Source organism: Cantharellus anzutake (assembly GCF_015039405.1).
Source record: "Cantharellus anzutake strain C23 chromosome Unknown EI90scaffold_11, whole genome shotgun sequence".
In the NCBI taxonomy this organism is placed as follows: Eukaryota; Fungi; Basidiomycota; class Agaricomycetes; order Cantharellales; family Hydnaceae; genus Cantharellus; species Cantharellus anzutake.
The window spans coordinates 773,783-792,352 of NW_024066961.1; the positions used below are offsets into that span (position 1 = coordinate 773,783).

The 18,570-nt window shown below is 49.4% G+C and overlaps 7 protein-coding genes across 7 annotated transcripts; 5 read left to right on the plus strand and 2 right to left on the minus strand.

Annotated features, from left to right (window-relative positions):
* Position 1: 1 nt before the first annotated feature.
* EI90DRAFT_3045709 (uncharacterized protein) lies at positions 2 to 954 on the minus strand (the record flags this gene model as incomplete). The annotated part of the gene is made up of 5 exons (XM_039059428.1): positions 2 to 261; positions 348 to 358; positions 488 to 641; positions 697 to 818; positions 873 to 954. Coding segments are annotated over 4 exons (369 nt in total), but the record flags the coding sequence as incomplete, so codon positions are not given.
* A 1,576-nt stretch (positions 955 to 2,530) lies between these two features.
* Positions 2,531 to 5,928, plus strand: EI90DRAFT_3045713 (uncharacterized protein). The gene is made up of 2 exons (XM_039059429.1): positions 2,531 to 3,663; positions 3,732 to 5,928. The coding sequence occupies exons 1-2, from the start codon at positions 2,733 to 2,735 to the stop codon at positions 5,903 to 5,905; spliced, it is 3,105 nt and encodes a 1,034-aa protein (XP_038919240.1). The 5' UTR covers positions 2,531 to 2,732; the 3' UTR covers positions 5,906 to 5,928.
* An 862-nt stretch (positions 5,929 to 6,790) lies between these two features.
* Positions 6,791 to 9,027, plus strand: EI90DRAFT_2912213 (GWT1-domain-containing protein; the record flags this gene model as incomplete). The annotated part of the gene is made up of 9 exons (XM_039054450.1): positions 6,791 to 6,886; positions 6,937 to 7,440; positions 7,503 to 7,688; positions 7,742 to 7,874; positions 7,928 to 8,029; positions 8,079 to 8,338; positions 8,390 to 8,537; positions 8,751 to 8,821; positions 8,881 to 9,027. 9 exons carry the CDS (start codon positions 6,791 to 6,793, stop codon positions 9,025 to 9,027), a joined length of 1,647 nt encoding a protein of 548 aa, XP_038919241.1.
* Positions 9,028 to 9,904: 877 nt separating this feature from the next.
* EI90DRAFT_174437 (uncharacterized protein) lies at positions 9,905 to 11,114 on the plus strand. Its single transcript, XM_039052113.1, has 4 exons — positions 9,905 to 10,029; positions 10,092 to 10,734; positions 10,787 to 10,865; positions 10,940 to 11,114. Exons 2-3 carry the CDS (start codon positions 10,250 to 10,252, stop codon positions 10,833 to 10,835), a joined length of 534 nt encoding a protein of 177 aa, XP_038919242.1. The 5' UTR covers positions 9,905 to 10,029; positions 10,092 to 10,249; the 3' UTR covers positions 10,836 to 10,865; positions 10,940 to 11,114.
* EI90DRAFT_174368 (uncharacterized protein) lies at positions 11,048 to 12,986 on the plus strand. Its single transcript, XM_039052111.1, has 3 exons — positions 11,048 to 11,808; positions 11,868 to 12,215; positions 12,270 to 12,986. The coding sequence occupies exons 1-3, from the start codon at positions 11,319 to 11,321 to the stop codon at positions 12,869 to 12,871; spliced, it is 1,440 nt and encodes a 479-aa protein (XP_038919243.1). The 5' UTR covers positions 11,048 to 11,318; the 3' UTR covers positions 12,872 to 12,986.
* A 1,067-nt stretch (positions 12,987 to 14,053) lies between these two features.
* Positions 14,054 to 15,642, minus strand: EI90DRAFT_3119702 (aquaporin-like protein; the record flags this gene model as incomplete). Its single annotated transcript, XM_039063236.1, has 9 exons — positions 14,054 to 14,108; positions 14,182 to 14,366; positions 14,468 to 14,643; positions 14,712 to 14,913; positions 14,970 to 15,059; positions 15,114 to 15,145; positions 15,199 to 15,236; positions 15,294 to 15,546; positions 15,603 to 15,642. 9 exons carry the CDS (start codon positions 15,640 to 15,642, stop codon positions 14,054 to 14,056), a joined length of 1,071 nt encoding a protein of 356 aa, XP_038919244.1.
* Positions 15,643 to 16,967: 1,325 nt separating this feature from the next.
* EI90DRAFT_174575 (uncharacterized protein) lies at positions 16,968 to 18,424 on the plus strand. The gene is made up of 6 exons (XM_039052116.1): positions 16,968 to 17,042; positions 17,111 to 17,207; positions 17,276 to 17,346; positions 17,402 to 17,472; positions 17,534 to 17,614; positions 17,673 to 18,424. Exons 1-6 carry the CDS (start codon positions 17,037 to 17,039, stop codon positions 18,025 to 18,027), a joined length of 681 nt encoding a protein of 226 aa, XP_038919245.1. The 5' UTR covers positions 16,968 to 17,036; the 3' UTR covers positions 18,028 to 18,424.
* The last annotated feature ends 146 nt before the right edge of the window (positions 18,425 to 18,570 follow it).

Consider the following 18,570-nt stretch of genomic DNA (forward strand, 5'->3'; position numbering starts at 1 on the left):
TGACCAGCCCGCTCGTGCCCACGTTGAATTCGGTTCGACTAGATCCACTGATGCATTTTCGCGTCTCTTTCAGTTCTCTATAGGATTTTGACCGATCTCAAATTGCTCGAGAACAAGGCCGGCATAATCGTCCTTGCAGCTGAAATGGGATTGGATGCGTTCTACTCGCTCTCACTGTTGCTCTCGTTAATGCCACTAGTGGTTTAAGCGCCTTCTATGCTCTGCTGCAGGCGTGGCGTGGGTCTTCTTCATGCTTTATCCTGTCAAGTATGCGTTTCGCTGGTTGGTTAAGAAGTACCACGAACACGAGTGATTATCCATACGTCATGTTTTCATCACTGTCGATATCATGCATGAGCTGCGCCAAACACGGGTTCAATACATCATACGCATATAGATCGATTTACATTCATGCTATCTTTGGAATTTTTGCAAGTTTATCATCCTCACGACGGCTTTGCCATTTCGATTGTAGAGAAGATCGAACGATGTCCTGATTCGCGAGAATTGAAACGAGCCATTCTTGCCGAACCCACACAACCGACAAATTTTCCGACGAAGCCGCCAACGATGAGAAGGATTGTGTAGCACCACGTCATACCGTGGTCAATGTTGGTCTTCAACCCCGAGGGCGTGAAATACTGCAATCCAACGGGAATCAGTCGACAGATCGCGATTAGGAACAACACGACTCACGGTTGGGAGCAAAAGGACAACAACAACAACATCTTCGATCTTCTCTACAATCGAAATGGCAAAGCCGTTATCGTGAGGAATGACCAAACCTGCCAAAAACCCTCCAAAGATAGCATGAATCCCTAAAAACAGATCAATGAGGGAATTGTAATGAAACCAACAAAGCCCGAGCATACCAATGATATCCATGAAAAACGCGCAGGAAAACAAGATGAAGAATATAACACTCATTAATCTCGTTGAAGGTTGCCCGGTAGACCTGCGCATGCAGCTGGGGCATGTAGATTTTGCATCGAAGCAAGAAGACAGTGAAGCATCTCCCTCCTCTACCTCAGATACCACCGGAGACGGTGCACGTCCAGATTCAGCGTTGTCCTTGAGCGAGTCGACCAGCTCCTAGGCGTCATGGCTGTCATGCAACCTTTTAACTCTCCTACTTCAGCGGGCAACCGAACCGGGACCTACTCCGCCGTGATCCCGTCGTCAATGTGCTCAAGACATTTGGTAGACTTAATCACATCGCGGTGTCCTCGCTTTCCCTCACCGTTGTGCCGCAAAACAAATTTTCCGAGAGTGTGATTAGCTTTGGAAGGAGTAAGTCTGCAGAGCTAATTGTTCTCCCGTGGAGCATCATGAAGGGGATTTCTTCGTATTCGATCGATGCGGAGAATAAGCTGGCTTCGGCCTCGTACAGCCCGTTGCAATATTTTTTGGGGAATGTTTAGACGTCATCGGGCGAAGCATATACCCAATTTATCAGACAGGTTTTTGTTGGTGCATCTTCGGACGTCGGCCTCCTTGTTGAGCGCGAGCGTGAGGAGAGTCTGCCATTAGATCTCACGCAGCATCTAGTTGTCCCCTTTTTCGGTGGCCCAGATGATCGTCTTGCTGTGGAGATCGCTGTTGGTATTGCCGAGTAGAACCCGGGTGTCATCAAGGTTACAATAATCAAGGTTACCTGGGTGGCGGATGATGCAGAGAGCGTGGGTGGAAGGAGTGATCCTTGGAGAATCCGACTGTTGCTTCTGTTTCTGTGAGTCAGCTTCTCTTATCTGTCGGTTCATGCCCTAACTTGTAATTCTAGTGTACGGCCAACCAACTACCGAAGCCCGTCCGACCCCCCAGACCGCGGACGAGGTGGCGTGGTCGAACCTCACGAAGAATCAAGGAGACGGTGTGCCATCCAACGCATCTGTTGTCGAACATATCAGTCTGCGAAGCCTTTAGACACCATACTTGAAAAGTCGCATCACGCGGAGACGCCCCAGCCTTCCGCTGGACCTCATGACCATTTGCTGAGCAGTGCGGGTTTGCTGAGGAAGACAGTTGGCAATGTTGGGACGGCCGTAATTACCATGACTGGGCACCAAGTGCTGGTGCTTCAATCGAAGCCTATCAGACCTGAATCGAGCGATGCTTGAGTTGCTGAAAGTCTGTCATTATCTCTCGAGAAATCTTTACATGGAACCTGTCTCAATTGTTTGACCTTCCCACGTCCTTTCTCGTGTGTGAAAGCCATGATGACAATGTACCAGCTGAAGAAAATTTAGACATGCGCGGAGCCAACACGTGTTTGAGCTTCGGCGGGGACAATACCACCACTGAGGCCGTTCTACATCCCTTTTTATTCACAAGCACGCAGGTGACAAGGCCGGAGTTTTCCAGTCATCATTGCCTATTGTGACTGGCGAGCGGCTGATTATGTAATCAGACCCGGATTCGCACTTCAAGCCCACGTTTTTGACGCATGTCTCCAGGAATCCCTTTGTGTGCTCATCTTTTCTAAGTCTCTCTCACTCTCTTTTTCGAGCTCGAAATTCCAGCAATCTTTTCGCTTCACTCTCTTTCCACTTGGCGCATTGCCATTCGGCTCTTCGATAGCCTTGCTTTTGGTCAATTCTTGTTTTATTCTCACTAATTGGCGCCCAAAGTGCCCCACTTTATCATCCGCTGGCATCTGGAGAAAGGAATCGGACGTTTTATTTTAACAACTGGACAGCACAAGCCAAGATTATTTGCTCAACTACGATATAGATATGTCTACGGAAGCGCTTCATCGGTCGGGAGGCGAATTCCCTGGCGCACCTTGGACTATAAAATTCCCTTCTTTTGAGTCTGAACCCACTTCATCGAGCACTGGATATCAACAAGACACTCTAAAACCATCTAATCTCACTCGACCATCTCTTGAGAATGCTTTTTCAGAACCTGGTGAAGGAGTGGCACCACATGCACATGAATCCAAAAATGCACAATCACCCGTTCCCCCCAGTCCTATAACGTCACTGCATGAGCGTGTGTCCCGCTCGGAATCACCATACGTGACTGTAACGCCTCCCCAGCCATCAACACCCACATCTCCACCTGCTGGTCATACACCAACTTACGCACGAACTCATCATTCATCACACACATCCCATCCATCAATCCCAAATTCGGATGATTCATTTAGTTCTATTTTCTTTCGACCCGGGAATCCAACTGCATCTGCCCAGCCCCTTGCACCTTCTGCATTCTTTTATCAACAGGGGCCAAAGACCCATTCATCGCCAGACCTTATCGGACCTTTGCTTGAGGATTATTACAATGCTGGAAAGGGGGGATTCAACCCCCAGGCGGAATCTACCCCCCATGGTAGTGAGGAATCCTTTCGTCTGGCCCCTCCTGGTCATCCATCTAGTCTTCCCCGCCCTGCCCTCGCCGCCCCATTCGTTTTTCCATCCCCCAGTGCGATAAGAAATAGTAGTGGTACTTCTAATTTAGCCCCTGGACCGTTCTCACCCGCGGAGCCTGATGTGGGGGGTGGGAGTTTCTTTAAAAGGAAAGCTCCGAGCTTCTCCAGTCTGCGGAGATGGTTGCCAGGGGTGACGGAACCAGACGTGGAACGTGGTGACAACGCTGATCGTCAGACAGCATCTTCTGGTCCCTCTTCCCGCCGAAGGTCCTCGTTTAGCGATGTGGTTCTTGGTAAGTCCTTGACAACACCTATTTACCTGGCGTTATCACAGTTGTAATTGATCGCTTCTCACCTCCAGGGCGGTCACATTCGCTGAAAGATGCATCTGTCTATCCTCATCCATCTGCTACCAGATCCCATGCTACGCTCCCGGGATCAGATTTATCATCCAGCCCAGATATCACTTTGGACATAGACGTTTTTTCGAGCAACCCGTCTCAGCCTTCGTTCTGCCCGGTACCTTCCGAGCCTTCGGTGTCCCCCACCTCCCCATCTCATTCACGACTGATGTCCCTATCTGCATCTTTAGATACGTATGCCACACCACCTACACCGCCTTCCCCATCGCGGTCGCGGGAGCTGCAGGAAGTATTAGGTCATCACCGTAATGACAAGTCACAGCACGACAAGGATACTGTGCGTGTACCTGCACGATCAGTACCTATTGGTGATGTGGCAAGCGACACGTCGTCTGAGCATAGGCGCTGGTCAAGCACGACCTCGGGGTCTGCGTACTTGACCCCTGCCACTCCCAGCCCCCCGCCTCGTCGTGGGCGCCTCAACCCTCGCAGTCTATCTCAGCGCGTCAACATCCTTTCCGTCATCGATGCTAGTCCTACTTCAGCTACTGCCAGTTCAACACAACATCATGGCGCGAGGAACACCTCAGAGACCAGTCCTACTCGTCGGACCAGTAAGTTCGAAGATCGCACCCTTAGCATATCTGGTCGTTTGGATAAGTACGAGGATGCGCCGTTGGAGGAATACCTAGATGAACATGAAGGTTCCTTTGGTGAAGAAGAGGGTGACTGGCGCTTCGTGCGCAGGAACCCGTGGAAGGATTCTTGGAACACAGAGGCTTCCCGAACGACGATTTCTTATTACGCCACAACGAACAATGCACCTCGGCGAAGCAGTCTGCAGAACTTCTGGAGAGGCACCAGAGCTTGGTTAGGAGAGGGGACTAGCAGCATGGGAACTGGACCGCGAAGCTCCTATACCAGTGTGAGCACCCGAGGGGAGCTGAACGACGGGGACCGCACAGTACGCAGTGCAGGACCGGTCCCACACAGCCTACGCCAGCAGCAGAAAAGGCAGAGCGAGAATGAGAAGTCCCCAGAGGAGATCGCAGAAGAGGAGTTCATGAGTCGGGTTAGCACCCCATCCAGCAATGAAATCCGCACTCTCAGAAGTCGGCCACATCGGTGGAGTAGCCGAGACGACGGTGAAGGAATGAGCATCCGGACTGCGCCAGTCGATTTGTCTTTCCATTCCACCAAGGGTCCCCCAAAGAAGAGAACTGAATCGATGGCTACACCCACCTCCCCTGTTTCTCCAAAGGGAAAGCACAAGCATACGAACACAGCGCCTTTTGACAATCGCTCTTCCACATTGATGTCTACGAAACGTGATTTGGTTCTTCCCCGGTTGGTGGAGAAAAGACAAAGTACTTCAACGGGTTGGGCTGCGCCATTGTGGAGTCCAACTAGCCCTCCCCCGCGGCCTCGGCGACCAGAGTCAAATTCTGAGGGCGGGTTAATCCTGACTCCAAAAGGTTCCCCAAGTCGGCAATACTTCGGTGATATGTTGGCTACGCTTCCCCAGCGCCGCGTACGGATCATCAGTCCGGACAACAGTCCCTCACCTCGAATTCGCAACCAATCACAAATAAGACCAAATCCCAATCCCTCTCGTCCCACGCCTGAGCTTTCGAGCAGCAGCAACACCTCGCTTCTCTTAGGTTCTCATGTTTCCTTTTCCATATCATCTCAGCAAAAATCTACGTTGCGCCTGGTTCTTTCCAGCCCTCGTTTATCACTCAACACCCTGCTACCAGCACAAGTGTTATTCCTCATGGGTTTTGTCCTTGGACCTTGGGCCTGGCTCGTTGGGGGTTGGCTGCTCGGACCAGATGGTCATGTCCGCTTGGTAGACCGGGATGGACGCACGATTATGTACTCTGACCAAGATTGTGGGACGAATCCCTCTCGTGCCTCGAACATTGGGGATTCCGCCATGTCTCTCCGACCTCGTGAGCATCCACCCCTGCGTCTCGCAAGCGGGATGGCGCATGAGCCCGTGCGGCCAAGCACATGGCATCGAGTCAGGAAACGGATTTGCGTTCTTCCCATTTCTTCTGATTCGCCGTGCGATTGGGTGTGGAGGTGCCGTGTGGCCTCTATCGGTAGTGTCGTGGTGCTGTCCGCATGTGTGATCGTTGCTATTACCGTTGCAGCTCGTGGTCGCCTTTGAGATGCACGTACTATTTTTCTATCTAAAAATACCCGTTGGGAGATCTGAACATTGTGTTGTCGGCCTTATCTTGTTGTGCTGCTTGTTCCCCCTTATTTTATCCCCGTATCACCTTTATGTCGCATTCACGTCCCTTCATTGTTCATAATCTCACCTGGACTGGATTTTCCTTGCCAAACCCATGCATCCTTACGTGTTGCCATCATCAGTTGTCCATATTCTGTCATCTCACGTCATTCACTCGAATAACGTTGTCTTCCTATCAATGACTGGTTGGCTGTTTCATGGAAGAGAACGAAATGTGAGGTAAAGGGATACAGTTGTAACTCGCAAGGTCGTTAAAGTTCGAGTGGGTCTACATTGCCAAACACAGATCCGAAGAATAGTGCATTGTGCTCCTAGCAATCATTTCCGACTGATGGTGAGCAAGAATCTAAAGGTTTAAGCCTTTGGTGTTGAGATACAAGTCACGATGCCGGCGCTGTGCTAGCGCACAAGATCCCACTAATCTGACACCGCCTTCCCGACGCATCTGTGCGTCCTGTAGCATAGCCTTGATGTAGTATAAAAGCCTATTAGTGTTATTAGTGTACAATAGCTTTTTAAGTCTCCCGTTATTACGCGAGTGTAGCTGCCGTGCGCTACGTCCATATCGGGCTAGTCATGACAACATTTGGTTTTGGGAATTGGCCGGGTGCTAGAAAATAAGCACCCATGCTTGAAAAAGACATCCTATGCCAGTATAACATGATTATGAATCGAGATTTCCGATGGGGTTGAGTTTGAAGCCAGTGTGAAGGCGATGTTTAGCCTTCCTTGTTTGACCGTAGTCACGCGATTTATAGCCAAATTTAATATATTTGTCTATTGGTCAAGAGCTCTAGAATGAAGTCGAGTTACAAGCTCGAAAAGGAGCGATTTGTATCATTTACAAGTGGTTCTTCTGTATGGCATGTGAACAGCATTTCTGCGGTTGCATTGGTGAGTTAATGTGTCAATATCGTTGAGTTGATGAGTTGAGGATTGTCAAGGCCTCCATAGTCCTGCATTCCACCTTGAAGTCGCGTTTTAGCTGGTCCGGACCTGGCGGAGCGTCGTTCCCTTCCTTCACTATTGACTTTATAATCCTTGTTATTCCTCTGCTGCTCAGTATGACTGCATTTGCTGAAGCGCCTTGGCAACTAGTATCCATGCTCTTGATACCTGCCGGACTCATTTTGCTTTTTCGACCTCCTACCTTATCTGCTTTCTCTCTCTTACCTCCACTTTCTCCCCCTTCGCGTTCCACCTCGCCCATTCCACCTCGCGCGAACACCCGCAGCCCTAGCAATCGGGGTGTCCATTTACCCGACCGGCTCTCCCAGTCCTTCATGGATGAATCAAAATCTACTACGTCTCTACTCACTGGACCAGTACCATATCTTACAACGTATCGTGCTCACATGATGCTCATGACTATTCTCGCCATTCTGGCAGTGGATTTCAACGTATTTCCACGAGAGCTCGCCAAGTGCGAAACATTCGGAGTGTCGTTGGTCTGTACTCTGCGCCGAAAAAGGTATGACGAAGATACTGATGTGTCTGCCTGATTGTGAAGATGGATTTGGGAGTTGGATCCTTCGTATTTTCGCAGGGCTTGGTCTCCGCCACCCCGATTCTTAGAGACGTATCCATTTTGAAGGAGCGTTCCGTGCCAAAGATGTTTTACGCCTTAAGAAAAGTTCTTCCGCTGCTCGCGCTAGGGATGATTCGAGTTATTCTGGTGAAAGGCACAGATTATCCAGTAAGTTTGATGGACACCCTTCACTCGGTCCTGAGGCTTATGCAAACGCGAAGGAACACGTATCTGAATACGGGGTCCACTGGAATTTTTTCTTGACCATGGTTTTCCTTCCACCACTTTCCGTTCTCCTGCATCCAATTATTCTTCAAACCCCTATTGCTTTGGTTGGAATATCAATTTCTATTGGTATGTTCTTCGTGCAAGCGTAAGAGTGCGTCTCCCAATATCTCGGCAAATAGTTCACGAAATGATGCTGCGGAAGACATCATTAGAAGCATGGATTCTGAGCCCTCACAGGCACTCCCTCTTGTCCCAGAACAAAGAGGGTATCACAAGTTTAAGTGGTGGGGTTTGTGCTTCTAGTCTTGCATCTAGCACTCACATACGAAGTAGGTTATTTGGCCCTTCATGTTTTGGGACTCTCGATGGGTACACTTTTGTTACCAGCTTCACCTTCGCTGTTTAAGCGGCAGCTCAAACTACTAACGGGGAACTCTGATGCATCCTCAATGGCGCACCAGATGCCATCGAAACGGCAGCCCGGAAAGGCTGCGATTGAGCTATGTAGCTACGCTTTTACGTGGTGGATTTTGTTTGGCCTCTCAACCTCTGCTCGACGTCACCATAAGAGCGCTGTATCTCGGCGATTGGTGAGCCAATTCTATCAGTGAAGCGAGGATCACCCCATTAACTTTGTGCAGGCCAACCTACCTTATGTGTTATGGGTTGCAGCCTTCAATACAACAGTTTTGCTTGGATACTTGCTCATTGATACCCACTTCTTTCATGTTAAACCGCCGCCCTCGTTCCCGTATGCCGGGACTAGTCAAACTTTTGAGTCGGACGACAGTTCTGTAACGCCGGCTCCGCCAAACTCTCGAGTTGCTCAAGACGTTGGAGAACCATATATCATGCATGGAGGACAAACCCAACACGACGTGACTGCTTGGTCTGCAAGTTTATCACCATTATTGTCTCAGACAAGGAGAATATCACTGCGTCAACTTCACGGAGTGAATGATATTATCTCCCAGGCGCCAGACATACACTATGTAGAAGAAGCTGGAATCGAGCGAAAAGCGCCTGAATTACTGGAGGCGATCAACCGCAATGGCTTAGTTGTGTTCCTCCTTGTGAGCTCTTTATTCCGCCCTCGCTGAGTGGTTTGCTCACGGGTGATTGTTAACTGAAGGCGAACATGTTGACGGGAGTTGTCAATCTTTGCATGCGCACTATGTATGCGACAGACACGGTAGCTCTAGGTATTCTTGCGGTGTATTCTTTTGTCATCTGTGGTTCCGCGTGGGCCTGTCGCTATCGAAGGTTGTGGCGTTTATGATTGTCCTCGCCAAGTAATTGGCATCATCACAACTCTTCCCCCATCAACATTACTGACCATTCATTCCCCGTCATTCCACCACCCAAACAGATCCGGCCCAACTAGTAATAGCACTAGGGTCTTTGTTGCTGCTAGCTTTGACCCCTTATGCGGCCGCATTTCGTTTCGGTCTGCGTGAGCCACGTAGACCGCCTGATGTCTGACCCATACAATAGATGAGGGATTTAAGCCCAACTGAAATGTGTCTCAACTTGAATGCTGCAGTTAAATCATTACATATCACGAAACGATTGGTAAGTCCCTGCTTTCCGGGGAGATCACGTCCTATTAGGGAAATACGGGCGCTGTGGCTGGAGGTACCACCCCGGGGCTACCGGCACCTGCATATTACCTCACTATGCGCCCATAATCCTCCATGCAATCTCGAGGGCGAACCATGCCAGCTTGAGGGTGAGAGCTGCCGTCAAGTCCAGCGGCACTGGTTGTGGTACACGTTGCATCTACTTCAAACTTCCTTCTACCCGAGGAGCCAGACTCTAGCTGGGATTTTATCGGATTCTAATGGTTTGTGTCACCAGAACGAACTTGAGTAGACTGATGTACTTCTGACTAAAACCCGAGCCGGAGATGGCCTAGCACTTCTGAACGCTGACATGTTGAGCCATGCTCGGTTTTGGGTTGGTTCGAAAGCCCAGCGGCGTATGAGTTGTTTCCTAAGGATTTCAGGCACTATGATGGGAGGTTGACAGAAATGTTCAATTTCGTGGCTCGTCAATAAAGGGATCGATCGCGCGAATTCGGATTTCAATCGATCGGCCTAGCGTGCCTGTTGCTCAATAGACGATGTTTCAGTGATGGTTATGCGTTGGAATTCTAACAAAATCCCAGCGCAGTTTTGCCAGGGACGCTGTGCAGGAAGCAGCTCGGTTTCTAAAAATATCGGGGACATGAATTGGGGCGCGCGTCACCTCAATTTCATTTTGTTTGCGTGATCTTATTAACGTTAGTTGTGAACGGGCGCTCTATATTATGATATACTTTCTGTTATTCCATTTGCATTTAAGGATCAGAGCCGATCCATGGTTTCCCCGCCCGTTACGAACGTGCTTCCGTGCGCCAGAGGCGATTCTTCGCTTATGAACAACCGAAAAACCACACCAGTCCAACCTTTACTTTAACCCCCTAAACCACACTACTGTCGTGCTCTACCCATAGACATTTGATGTCCCTGGTTATCCGCTTGACTGAGCCTAGTGTCTTCGTGTCGCCACCTCGGCGTCATGAACACAGAATCCCAACGGATGTCACGGCTCCTTCCATTATCCGTGGTCTCCTCGTGCTGAAACTCTCACACACTGCGAAAATAACAAGCATTGATGTGTCACTTGATGGGATATCTACAACAGACTGGCCAGAAGGTGGGGAGGACAGGCCTGTAGTGCATTGCAATACAGAAGTAGTGATTGACTATTCACTAGGTATTGGGCCACGAAGGCTAGATGTAGTTGAAGCGCAAGCCTTCCTATCGATCAAGACCTCGCTGCTAGATTCTATTGCGACAAATCGCCGCGCCTTGTCATTGGGGCCTGGCGTTAGCGACATCCCAGACAACTTGGAAGAGGGGTTTTCGCTTACCGCTGACGGCACCAGCGCGCGCCGTGGGGAAGAGCCCATGAGCGTTCAATCCTTACCACAAGGCCGACTTAGGTCAGCTTCGACGATGCCTCCCCTTCGCCAGATTCATCAAGTCCATAGAGAGAACTATTCCTCGCTTCATTCGCCATATTCCCCTGCAGCCTCACCTGTAGCCCAGTCCGCCTATGAATTAGTGGTACCCGGTCAGCTGTCATCGCAAAATTAACGCTACCCGAAGAAGTGTCAGCTGATGTAGCCTGTTTATGCTTCACCGCAGGAACAACCCGTCAAGCTCCGAGACCCTCTTTGTACAGGTTGGGAAGCGGTGAACCAACGTCTCAGTTGCCCGGGGGAAACACTTTGAGTTCCAGTATCCCGATCGCGTCGTCCTCGTCCAACCCTCCACCTCGCCATCATCGGCCCGGGAGGCGTGACAGTCTCAATCCAGACGACGAAGGTACAAATTTACGTGAAGAAAATCATGAAACACCTGTTTCCTCCATACCCAAGGACTATGCCACCACTGACGCCACAATGGCACCGCCTTCTTCCTCCAGTCTGAACCTTGGCACTTCACCCCCAATTCTGCGAATCAAATCGAGCGACAACACTCGACTTCCCCCTGGGGCAGAGGGCTACTGTCAGAGCACGACCACATGTCGGCTGAGTCTCGGGTATATCCTAGGTCTCAGAGAGCCTCCGATTTTCGGGCATCCAGGTCCGGACGCCAAGATAGCCCTGCTACCGATGGTAGTCCGTCTCGTGAGGACAATCACCGTTCACGCCCCCGATTTAGATGGAAGGCGATGTCCAATTTTTTTCGCGAGATAGGCAATGAGGTTCGAAGAGCGGGTGAAGAGTCATCTGCCCGTTCTGTATCTCAAAGTCATCATGTTCAAGGGGGCTCTCACAGCCCGAGAGACGACGTCAGCGAATTATGGGGGACAGGAAGTGGGGGAACGGACTCGCGGAGTCGGGACCGGGGGAGTACCTCAAGGGGATCTCAACCCGGTCGGGCGGATTCCGACGAACTCCAAACGAGAGGAAGGGACATGACTATCAATCCTATCAGAGAGGCTGCTGAGTTAAACATTCAATCTCAATCGGACAGAATGCGTCAGGATGGATACAGAGAATTTAAGAAAGGTGACCTGTTTGCTTGGTGACTTGGTTTTTCTGTTCACTCAAACACCCTTTCTACGTAGGAACGTACACATACCCCATTTCCTTCGCTATACCCCCCGATTCTTTGCCCTCTATTACGTGCCCTTTTGGCAATGTGAAGTATACCATCTCAGCGACCGTGCACCGCGTAGGAACTTTCTTGCCTAAGCTTACGGCCACCAAAGAAGTCAATGTCGTTTCCTGCTTGAGTCCCGAATCCAATGAAGATACGGGATATCTCCTCGAAGAGAGGCAGTGGGAAGAGCAGCTTTGTTACATGATTCGCCTCGAACAGACCCATGTCACCATCGGTGGTGTTTTACCAGTGAAGCTGACACTGTTTCCACTTGATAAAGTGTCGATCTATCGCATTGACGTTGTTTTGGGAGGTTCGTTGTTCTTGTCTAACTCTAAAACATCGTTTCGTCTAACTATTTTCTCAGAAAAAAGTTGGCATGTTCCTGTTTCCAGCCTGAACCTGACGAAACTGATTTTCGTTCCTACAGTCGATTATTATGGGCGCACGCACGGTATCGTGCGTCACGATCCTGTCCGCAAATATGAATTGCTCTCGGTATGGCAGTCAGACACGTTGGGACCACTGCTGCCTATTCTCTCCAATTCTCCAAGTGCCGGTCGCGATTCCCCCTTAACGCCATATGTGTGTCCTGATAATGTTAGCCCGGGAATGATGCCATTCGCATCGACAACATCCTTTGACCGCACTGACGAGGCCGTGACACACTTGCTTTCTCCTACAGGGCCTTGGAAGCTCAGATTCAAACTGCGATTGCCAGATTGCTCATCTGGGTTTCATTTCACGAGCAAGTCGCCTGGTGCACTCATTATCGTCTCGCACATGATCAGGCTGAGCATCAGACTTTCAGCCGCCAACAAGCTGGACTTGCAGGGAAAACCGAAGTTGTTTGATATTACCGTTGACACCCCAATTAACATTTTGAGCGTGAGCACATTTCTTCTTCCACTTGTAGCGAAAAGTTTGCAGGGACCGAAATCGAGTCTACCCTTTCCAGTGTCAATGTAAAACGGAATATACACACCTTCCCACATATGAACAAACGGCATTCTTGGCTTCTGATCGAACCTCGAACCAAGAAGGGGATCGGCCATTGCCGACGAGCTTCCTGCGGCCTCGTGGTGGATGCTCTTCACGTCAGCTGTCCTCCGAAGCTGCCAGTCCGCCAGGAACCCTTCATCACCCCTGTCCAGGCTCGAGCGTTGGAACGAACCCTGCACAAAGAATCGTCAATATTTTCAACAGGGAACGTGGCCATGAAACGACGTCGAACCGTGAAGATGAGGCAGGAAGCGCTCAGTTTGCCCGTTTGGTGGCGGGACAAGAAAACCCTGCCGGCGATGTCCCACCGCCGTATAGTGAATGATCACTGGCTGCCGGCGCGGTAAATCCAGATCTTGTACACCAGCAGCTGGGAAGCAACCACGAAATTGAACTCTTTCAAATAACATACGTACGGGGCCTTCTGAGGATTCCCGCCTGGAGTTTTTTTGCGGCTAGCATATGCCGTGGTGTAAGTCAATTTTCCAAAAGAGTACTTTTCTCCTAAACGCAAAGCAGTCACCGCATAGTGTCAAGACATATATACCTTGTTGTACATAGCCCAGTAAATCAAAAAGACAGCTTTCATTTGTATTTCGATACATTAGATATGTATTGTTCATAGCTAATCTCTTGACGCCGGCTAGGAATTACAGTGGGCCTCCAGTCGTGTAAGATCGCCGGTCTTTCGCTCTCGAGTCCCAACTTCCCACGGGTTGTCCTGATCCTCAGGTGTGGGAATTTTGAGACACCGGGAATAGCCAAGACCCTTCCATTATTATTTCCGCACGGGAGGCTCACTCCAAACCCCTAACCAGGGGTAGAGGTAGCCCCACCATGCATGGACATGTGGATGAGTTTTCATGTTTTTCATTTCACTGGAACCAAGAATATAGATTTCGGACACGAGGCCAGAGAAACTCCCAAAAGACGTAATTCTCTTTGAAATACGCAGTTCACCGGGAACACATTACACAATGACAAAGCAGGACCAAATGCAATATCGTGCCATTCTGGACGCATTATCAAACTTGGGGAGAATCATTTATTAAAAAAAAAAAAAGTCATTATACCAATCCCACACAGAAAGAAAACACAAAGGATAAAATTGTATGAATGGAACCTCATTACGGCACTGTGAACTGGTGTTCAAACTGTCTCAGCATGATTCCTTGTAAGAGGGATCTCTGCGTCGGAGAGGGCACTAGAGTAACTTTAAAAAAAAATTTTGTCAATTGAGTGCCAGCGATTTGTTTTTCGACGGTCAGATGACTTACGTTGGCGACAAGATCGAATCGTCTCCTGTATAAATGAAGGTATCGTAGAGTGCAACAGCAACGACGCCACCGCAAATCGGAGAGATGATTCCGGACCAAATCCAAAATTGAGAGCGATAGTTCCAAATGACGGATCGGGAATAACCAAGTATGGAAAGTCCAATCCGAGGGCCAAAATCACGCGCCTGTTTGGGGTTGAGATTCAACGAATGAAAAAAAGGCAGATAGCGCATGAAAAAAAGTTGTCTTTTTTTTTTTTTTTTGTTGTCTCCAAAATTGCACTTACCGGATTGAGGCCGTATGCAGTGTTTATGCCTAGACCACTTCCCATACCGATGAAGAGAATGAAGAGAATGAGAGGGAGGAGACCTGTTGGAAGGGCACCGTTTTTCTTGTCGAGGCCCGCGAGGATGACGAAGACCAAGAGGAAGGTACCAAGGAACTCGGAGAAGAAACAAGCGGCTAAGAAACAAAGAGGGGAGACGTAAGTTTATAACCCGCTATTTTTAGATGAAGCCGAGGAAACATACCCGAAGGCAAGAAGTCCCCAGCGTAGATCGCAAAACAGGATGCAGTGAGACGTGTCTTTCCGGGGTCAGCAAGGTGAATAGCATGCATGTAATTGCCCCAAGAGATCAAGGTGGCAACGATACCACCCAGAACTTGAGAGCCAATATACACGGGGACTTTCTTCCAAGGGAAGCCACGGAACGTAGCAACAGCAATAGTAACCTACGAGAATGTTGGATGGATGAGATATGAAATGAAACAGCTAGACCTTGACTTACGGCTGGATTGATGTGACCACCACTGCCACTCGCCACCCAAACACCCAGCGAGAGTCCTGCGGCCCATCCAAACACCCCTGTCACGATGTCCTAAGAAGATCATCATTCGGACATGCATCTTTGCTCGAGAACTCGGCTACTTACTCCTTTCGGGCTTGAGGACACAGCAGGGAAGCCTAAATAAAAGGATTATAAAGAGATGAGAACAGAAACGATCGTAAGGGCCTACTGGATACCACTGCTTGCAAGCTTCCCGAAGAGCCAAAACTAAGCAAAATCCTGTGGTCAGATGGAAGGGCTGGGGCGTTGAAGTGGCGGACATACAATACAAGCATGAAAGTGCCAATAAACTCAAGAGCAGCTTCACGAAGGTACTGATGCCGCAGAGCAGCCCATGCGCCAACGGGACCCGCCGTCCTTTGGGAGTACGGTGCTGACGCGTAAGGGACCGTCTCGATCGGGGGTGACTGCGTCTTGTGGACGCTGTGGTTATCGTTGGACTGCGACATTGCGAATCTGAACTGCAAGAGGAGAGGGGTGGCCCAGCTGGTCTGTACAAGCAGCCAGATTTTTAGATCTTATATATCTGCAGCGGCAGAGGTCATATGGGCATAGAATAAGGGTCACGCCCACGAGGAGAAGAATCCGGATCCTGCAATTCTGCTGCTGTCATCGGAGTTGCGTGGGCACTTCCTCTTATGGTGATTTAGCCAGGAAGCGCTGATGACAACATTCAGTAAAGATCGGAATCTTTAACCCATTGAGAAATTGCAAGAGACTGCAGCCCGAATACACCGCGCGGGCCCCACAAAATGAAATTCGAAGTTGGGCTGCGGAACTTTCCATTCGTGCCAGGGCATCTTGGAAAAGGAATCCCTTTTGGTGATTCTGCGTGGGATGATTCATCCGAAGAGTATCATCATGATGGCGTTCCTTGAAGGGGGTTGGTGGAAGGGAGGGAACAGGTTGAAGAAAAAGATTTCACATCAAGCTTATCCCTCACTGACTAACATTATTGGGTTCCGTATGAAAACGTGCAAATTCAATTCAGCAATTGATTCGGGCCAAGCAAGCGCAACGTCAAATCCAACGTTGGGCAAGCAAGGCTGTTGCAAGTCACTGCAACCAGTTGTAATCATTTTTATTTTTGATGCGGGCATCGATCGATCCGGTACATACCAACTTGTTTTGTTTTACATAACGGATAGACGTCGGCTTAACCCATATCAAGATGGAGGGCCTCAGTTACTTTGTTTCCCTCGGTTCCCATTACCAAGAAGGGTTCCTTGAATATATGTCCTCCGTGCGTTTAAGCCTCGATGCAGACTCAAGGCAGCGTCAGGGTGAATGAAACGTAACGCGCGCTAAGGAACGTGTAACGCGCGTCAGCTCAACTGGATCCATCAATGTGACAGTCGTAGATCGACTGGGAGCTTCCCAGCGGGGCCATTCGGACGAAGCCTCGTTGGAGCAAAAATACCTCAATCGAATCAGAGAGTACATGATCCCCGTGAGGCAGGTTGCCTGCAGGGTGATAACATTGTAAGAAGAGAAGTTGTTCCACTGAGTAGGATTGCTAACAATGCAGAGGTTCGAATTCAGATAGGATGCATACTGAGCTTTTGTGCCTTTGGACCTCAGCCACACAATAATTGGCCAATTCACTTGATCAGGGCGTCAAAAACAGACGCCGTTCAACCGGTGCACGTCAAGATTCATTTCTAACATGGATGTCTTCGAAGCTTGCAAGCATTCCGGCTAATTCCGTGTTCGGCACGCTTATGTCCGCTTAGAGCAAAACACTCAACTTTCTTTCATTCCACTTTCATCAATCTCAGGTACGCATCGCATCTTGGACGTCCGTTTCCTCCTTCATGGGCCATGTCTACAGTGTCTAAGTGCTTTTCTTTACAGTTCCTTGAGGCTCAGTCTCACCAGTCATTCGCTAAAAAAAATCCACACTCTCTACGTTCAAACACTCGCCTCTCCTCCCTTAAGAAATGCGAGCATTCATCTCTATTCTTGCCCTCCTTGCCATTGCGACCCAGCAGGCGTTTGCTGGACTCTATGTTCGTGGGGATTTGCAGCTGACCGTCTTCTTCGTTGGTCCTAAAATTGATATTGTCGTTTTCTGACTCCAGATCACTGCCCCTGTGGTTACTACTTCTTGCGCAGCTGGCCAGAATTGCCCTCTTGCTTGGAATGATGATGGCAAGCCACCCACTCTTAGCCAAATAGGTGCGTTGAACCCCCCCCCCCAATTTGAATTCATCAATGGCAACGACTGATCAATTTTGGTTCCGTAGGGGCGTGTAACGTTGGTTTGTTTGTGGGCTCTGTTTCGACGCAGTACTTACTTCAGAGCATTTCTGCGGCTGTAAGTGGTGATTATTTTCTGATATCTGAGAATGGACGATGCCAATGATCTATAGTTTGATGTTTCCAAAGCCGGCACTTTAAACTTCTCCCCTGATCCCAGTGTCGGTGCCAACTCCAACCAATAGTATGTGTTGTATCCCTCCTATTTGGCAGGTCGATTAACTAACCGTTCTCTCTCCCTCTAGTTTTATCCGCTTCACGTCAAATACTCTTAACTCGACTACTAACACTGGGTATCCATACCAGGCTTTCTCCGCTAAATTCACGTCAGTTTATGCCTTCCTCTAGCCTTTTCTGAGATATTTTCCCCTGACGCCCCACCAGTCTCACAGGGATGACGGGCCAATTTAACTCGACCGTTCAGCAGGTGATGTCGGCCTCTGGTCCATTGACCACTGCTCTCTCCACATCCGGCGGTGTTCAGAGCACCGTTAGCGGGGCCTCGATCACCTCCAGCGGCAACAGCTCCAAAGTGATCACTAGCACCACTTCCATCAAGGGCTCTTCCACTTCTTCGCCACCACCTCATCAGCGTCTCATAGTGGTGCTGCTGTCAAACTCGTCGCAGCAGCTGGCTCGTCAGCTGCCGCTATTGCTTTGGTCAGCTCTCTTGTTGTCGTCGCGGTCTCTGGCTTCTTCACGGCTCTCTAAGTTGTTCCTATCAATCATACGGACATGACGGGAGGTTGTGAATAATGCGACAGCTAACGAATACGATGTGGTGGTGTGATGATGAAAGGCGTATGGACTTCGTCGACCCTATCTTAGCCCTGTTCTTGTTACCTTCCCTCTTTTATTTTATTCTGCCACTTCACTTCTATTGGGTGTCATATTCTCTTAGATAAATCGCGGACATCCCAAAGCCTACTCTTCGCATTTGTCCGTCAGGCGCTTGTGCTTTTATATCCTTTCTTTTTTTCAACGGTCTTGATGTCGCTTGCGTTATCGGGATAATTAATGGAGTTGCGTTGCATTCTCAACTAAGAATCCCGGAGGTTCATTGGGCAGATGAGAACTGGAATCAATTACATCAAACAGCATGTCCAGCTGTACAGCTCTTGTGTTCTTGTGAATGATCGATTACTTCCTGATCGAACGACGACTTGCACGAAGTGCTCGCTTTTGTGTTACAAATTATTGCTTCTTTTTTGATGCCACGGATCTAACGAGTTCTAGAGTGCAGAAGTAAAGAAGACGAACGTACCTTTTTGGGCTTCCCTTA

What these genes read in the sequence shown, in the direction of transcription:
- EI90DRAFT_3045713 (XM_039059429.1), top strand. Translation starts at nt 2,733, where the DNA reads ATGTCTACGGAAGCGCTTCATCGGTCGGGAGGCGAATTCCCTGGCGCA. An exon ending in GTTTAGCGATGTGGTTCTTG is followed by an intron (nt 3,664 to 3,731) that starts GTAAGTCCTTGA and finishes TCTCACCTCCAG; the next exon opens with GGCGGTCACATTCGCTGAAA.
- EI90DRAFT_174575 (XM_039052116.1), top strand. An exon ending in TTCAGAGCATTTCTGCGGCT is followed by an intron (nt 17,347 to 17,401) that starts GTAAGTGGTGAT and finishes AATGATCTATAG; the next exon opens with TTTGATGTTTCCAAAGCCGG. An exon ending in GGTGCCAACTCCAACCAATA is followed by an intron (nt 17,473 to 17,533) that starts GTATGTGTTGTA and finishes CTCTCCCTCTAG; the next exon opens with TTTTATCCGCTTCACGTCAA.
- EI90DRAFT_174437 (XM_039052113.1), top strand. Translation starts at nt 10,250, where the DNA reads ATGTCCCTGGTTATCCGCTTGACTGAGCCTAGTGTCTTCGTGTCGCCA. An exon ending in TTACCACAAGGCCGACTTAG is followed by an intron (nt 10,735 to 10,786) that starts GTCAGCTTCGAC and finishes GTCCATAGAGAG; the next exon opens with AACTATTCCTCGCTTCATTC.
- EI90DRAFT_174368 (XM_039052111.1), top strand. Translation starts at nt 11,319, where the DNA reads ATGTCGGCTGAGTCTCGGGTATATCCTAGGTCTCAGAGAGCCTCCGAT. An exon ending in ATACAGAGAATTTAAGAAAG is followed by an intron (nt 11,809 to 11,867) that starts GTGACCTGTTTG and finishes CTTTCTACGTAG; the next exon opens with GAACGTACACATACCCCATT. An exon ending in CATTGACGTTGTTTTGGGAG is followed by an intron (nt 12,216 to 12,269) that starts GTTCGTTGTTCT and finishes CTATTTTCTCAG; the next exon opens with AAAAAAGTTGGCATGTTCCT.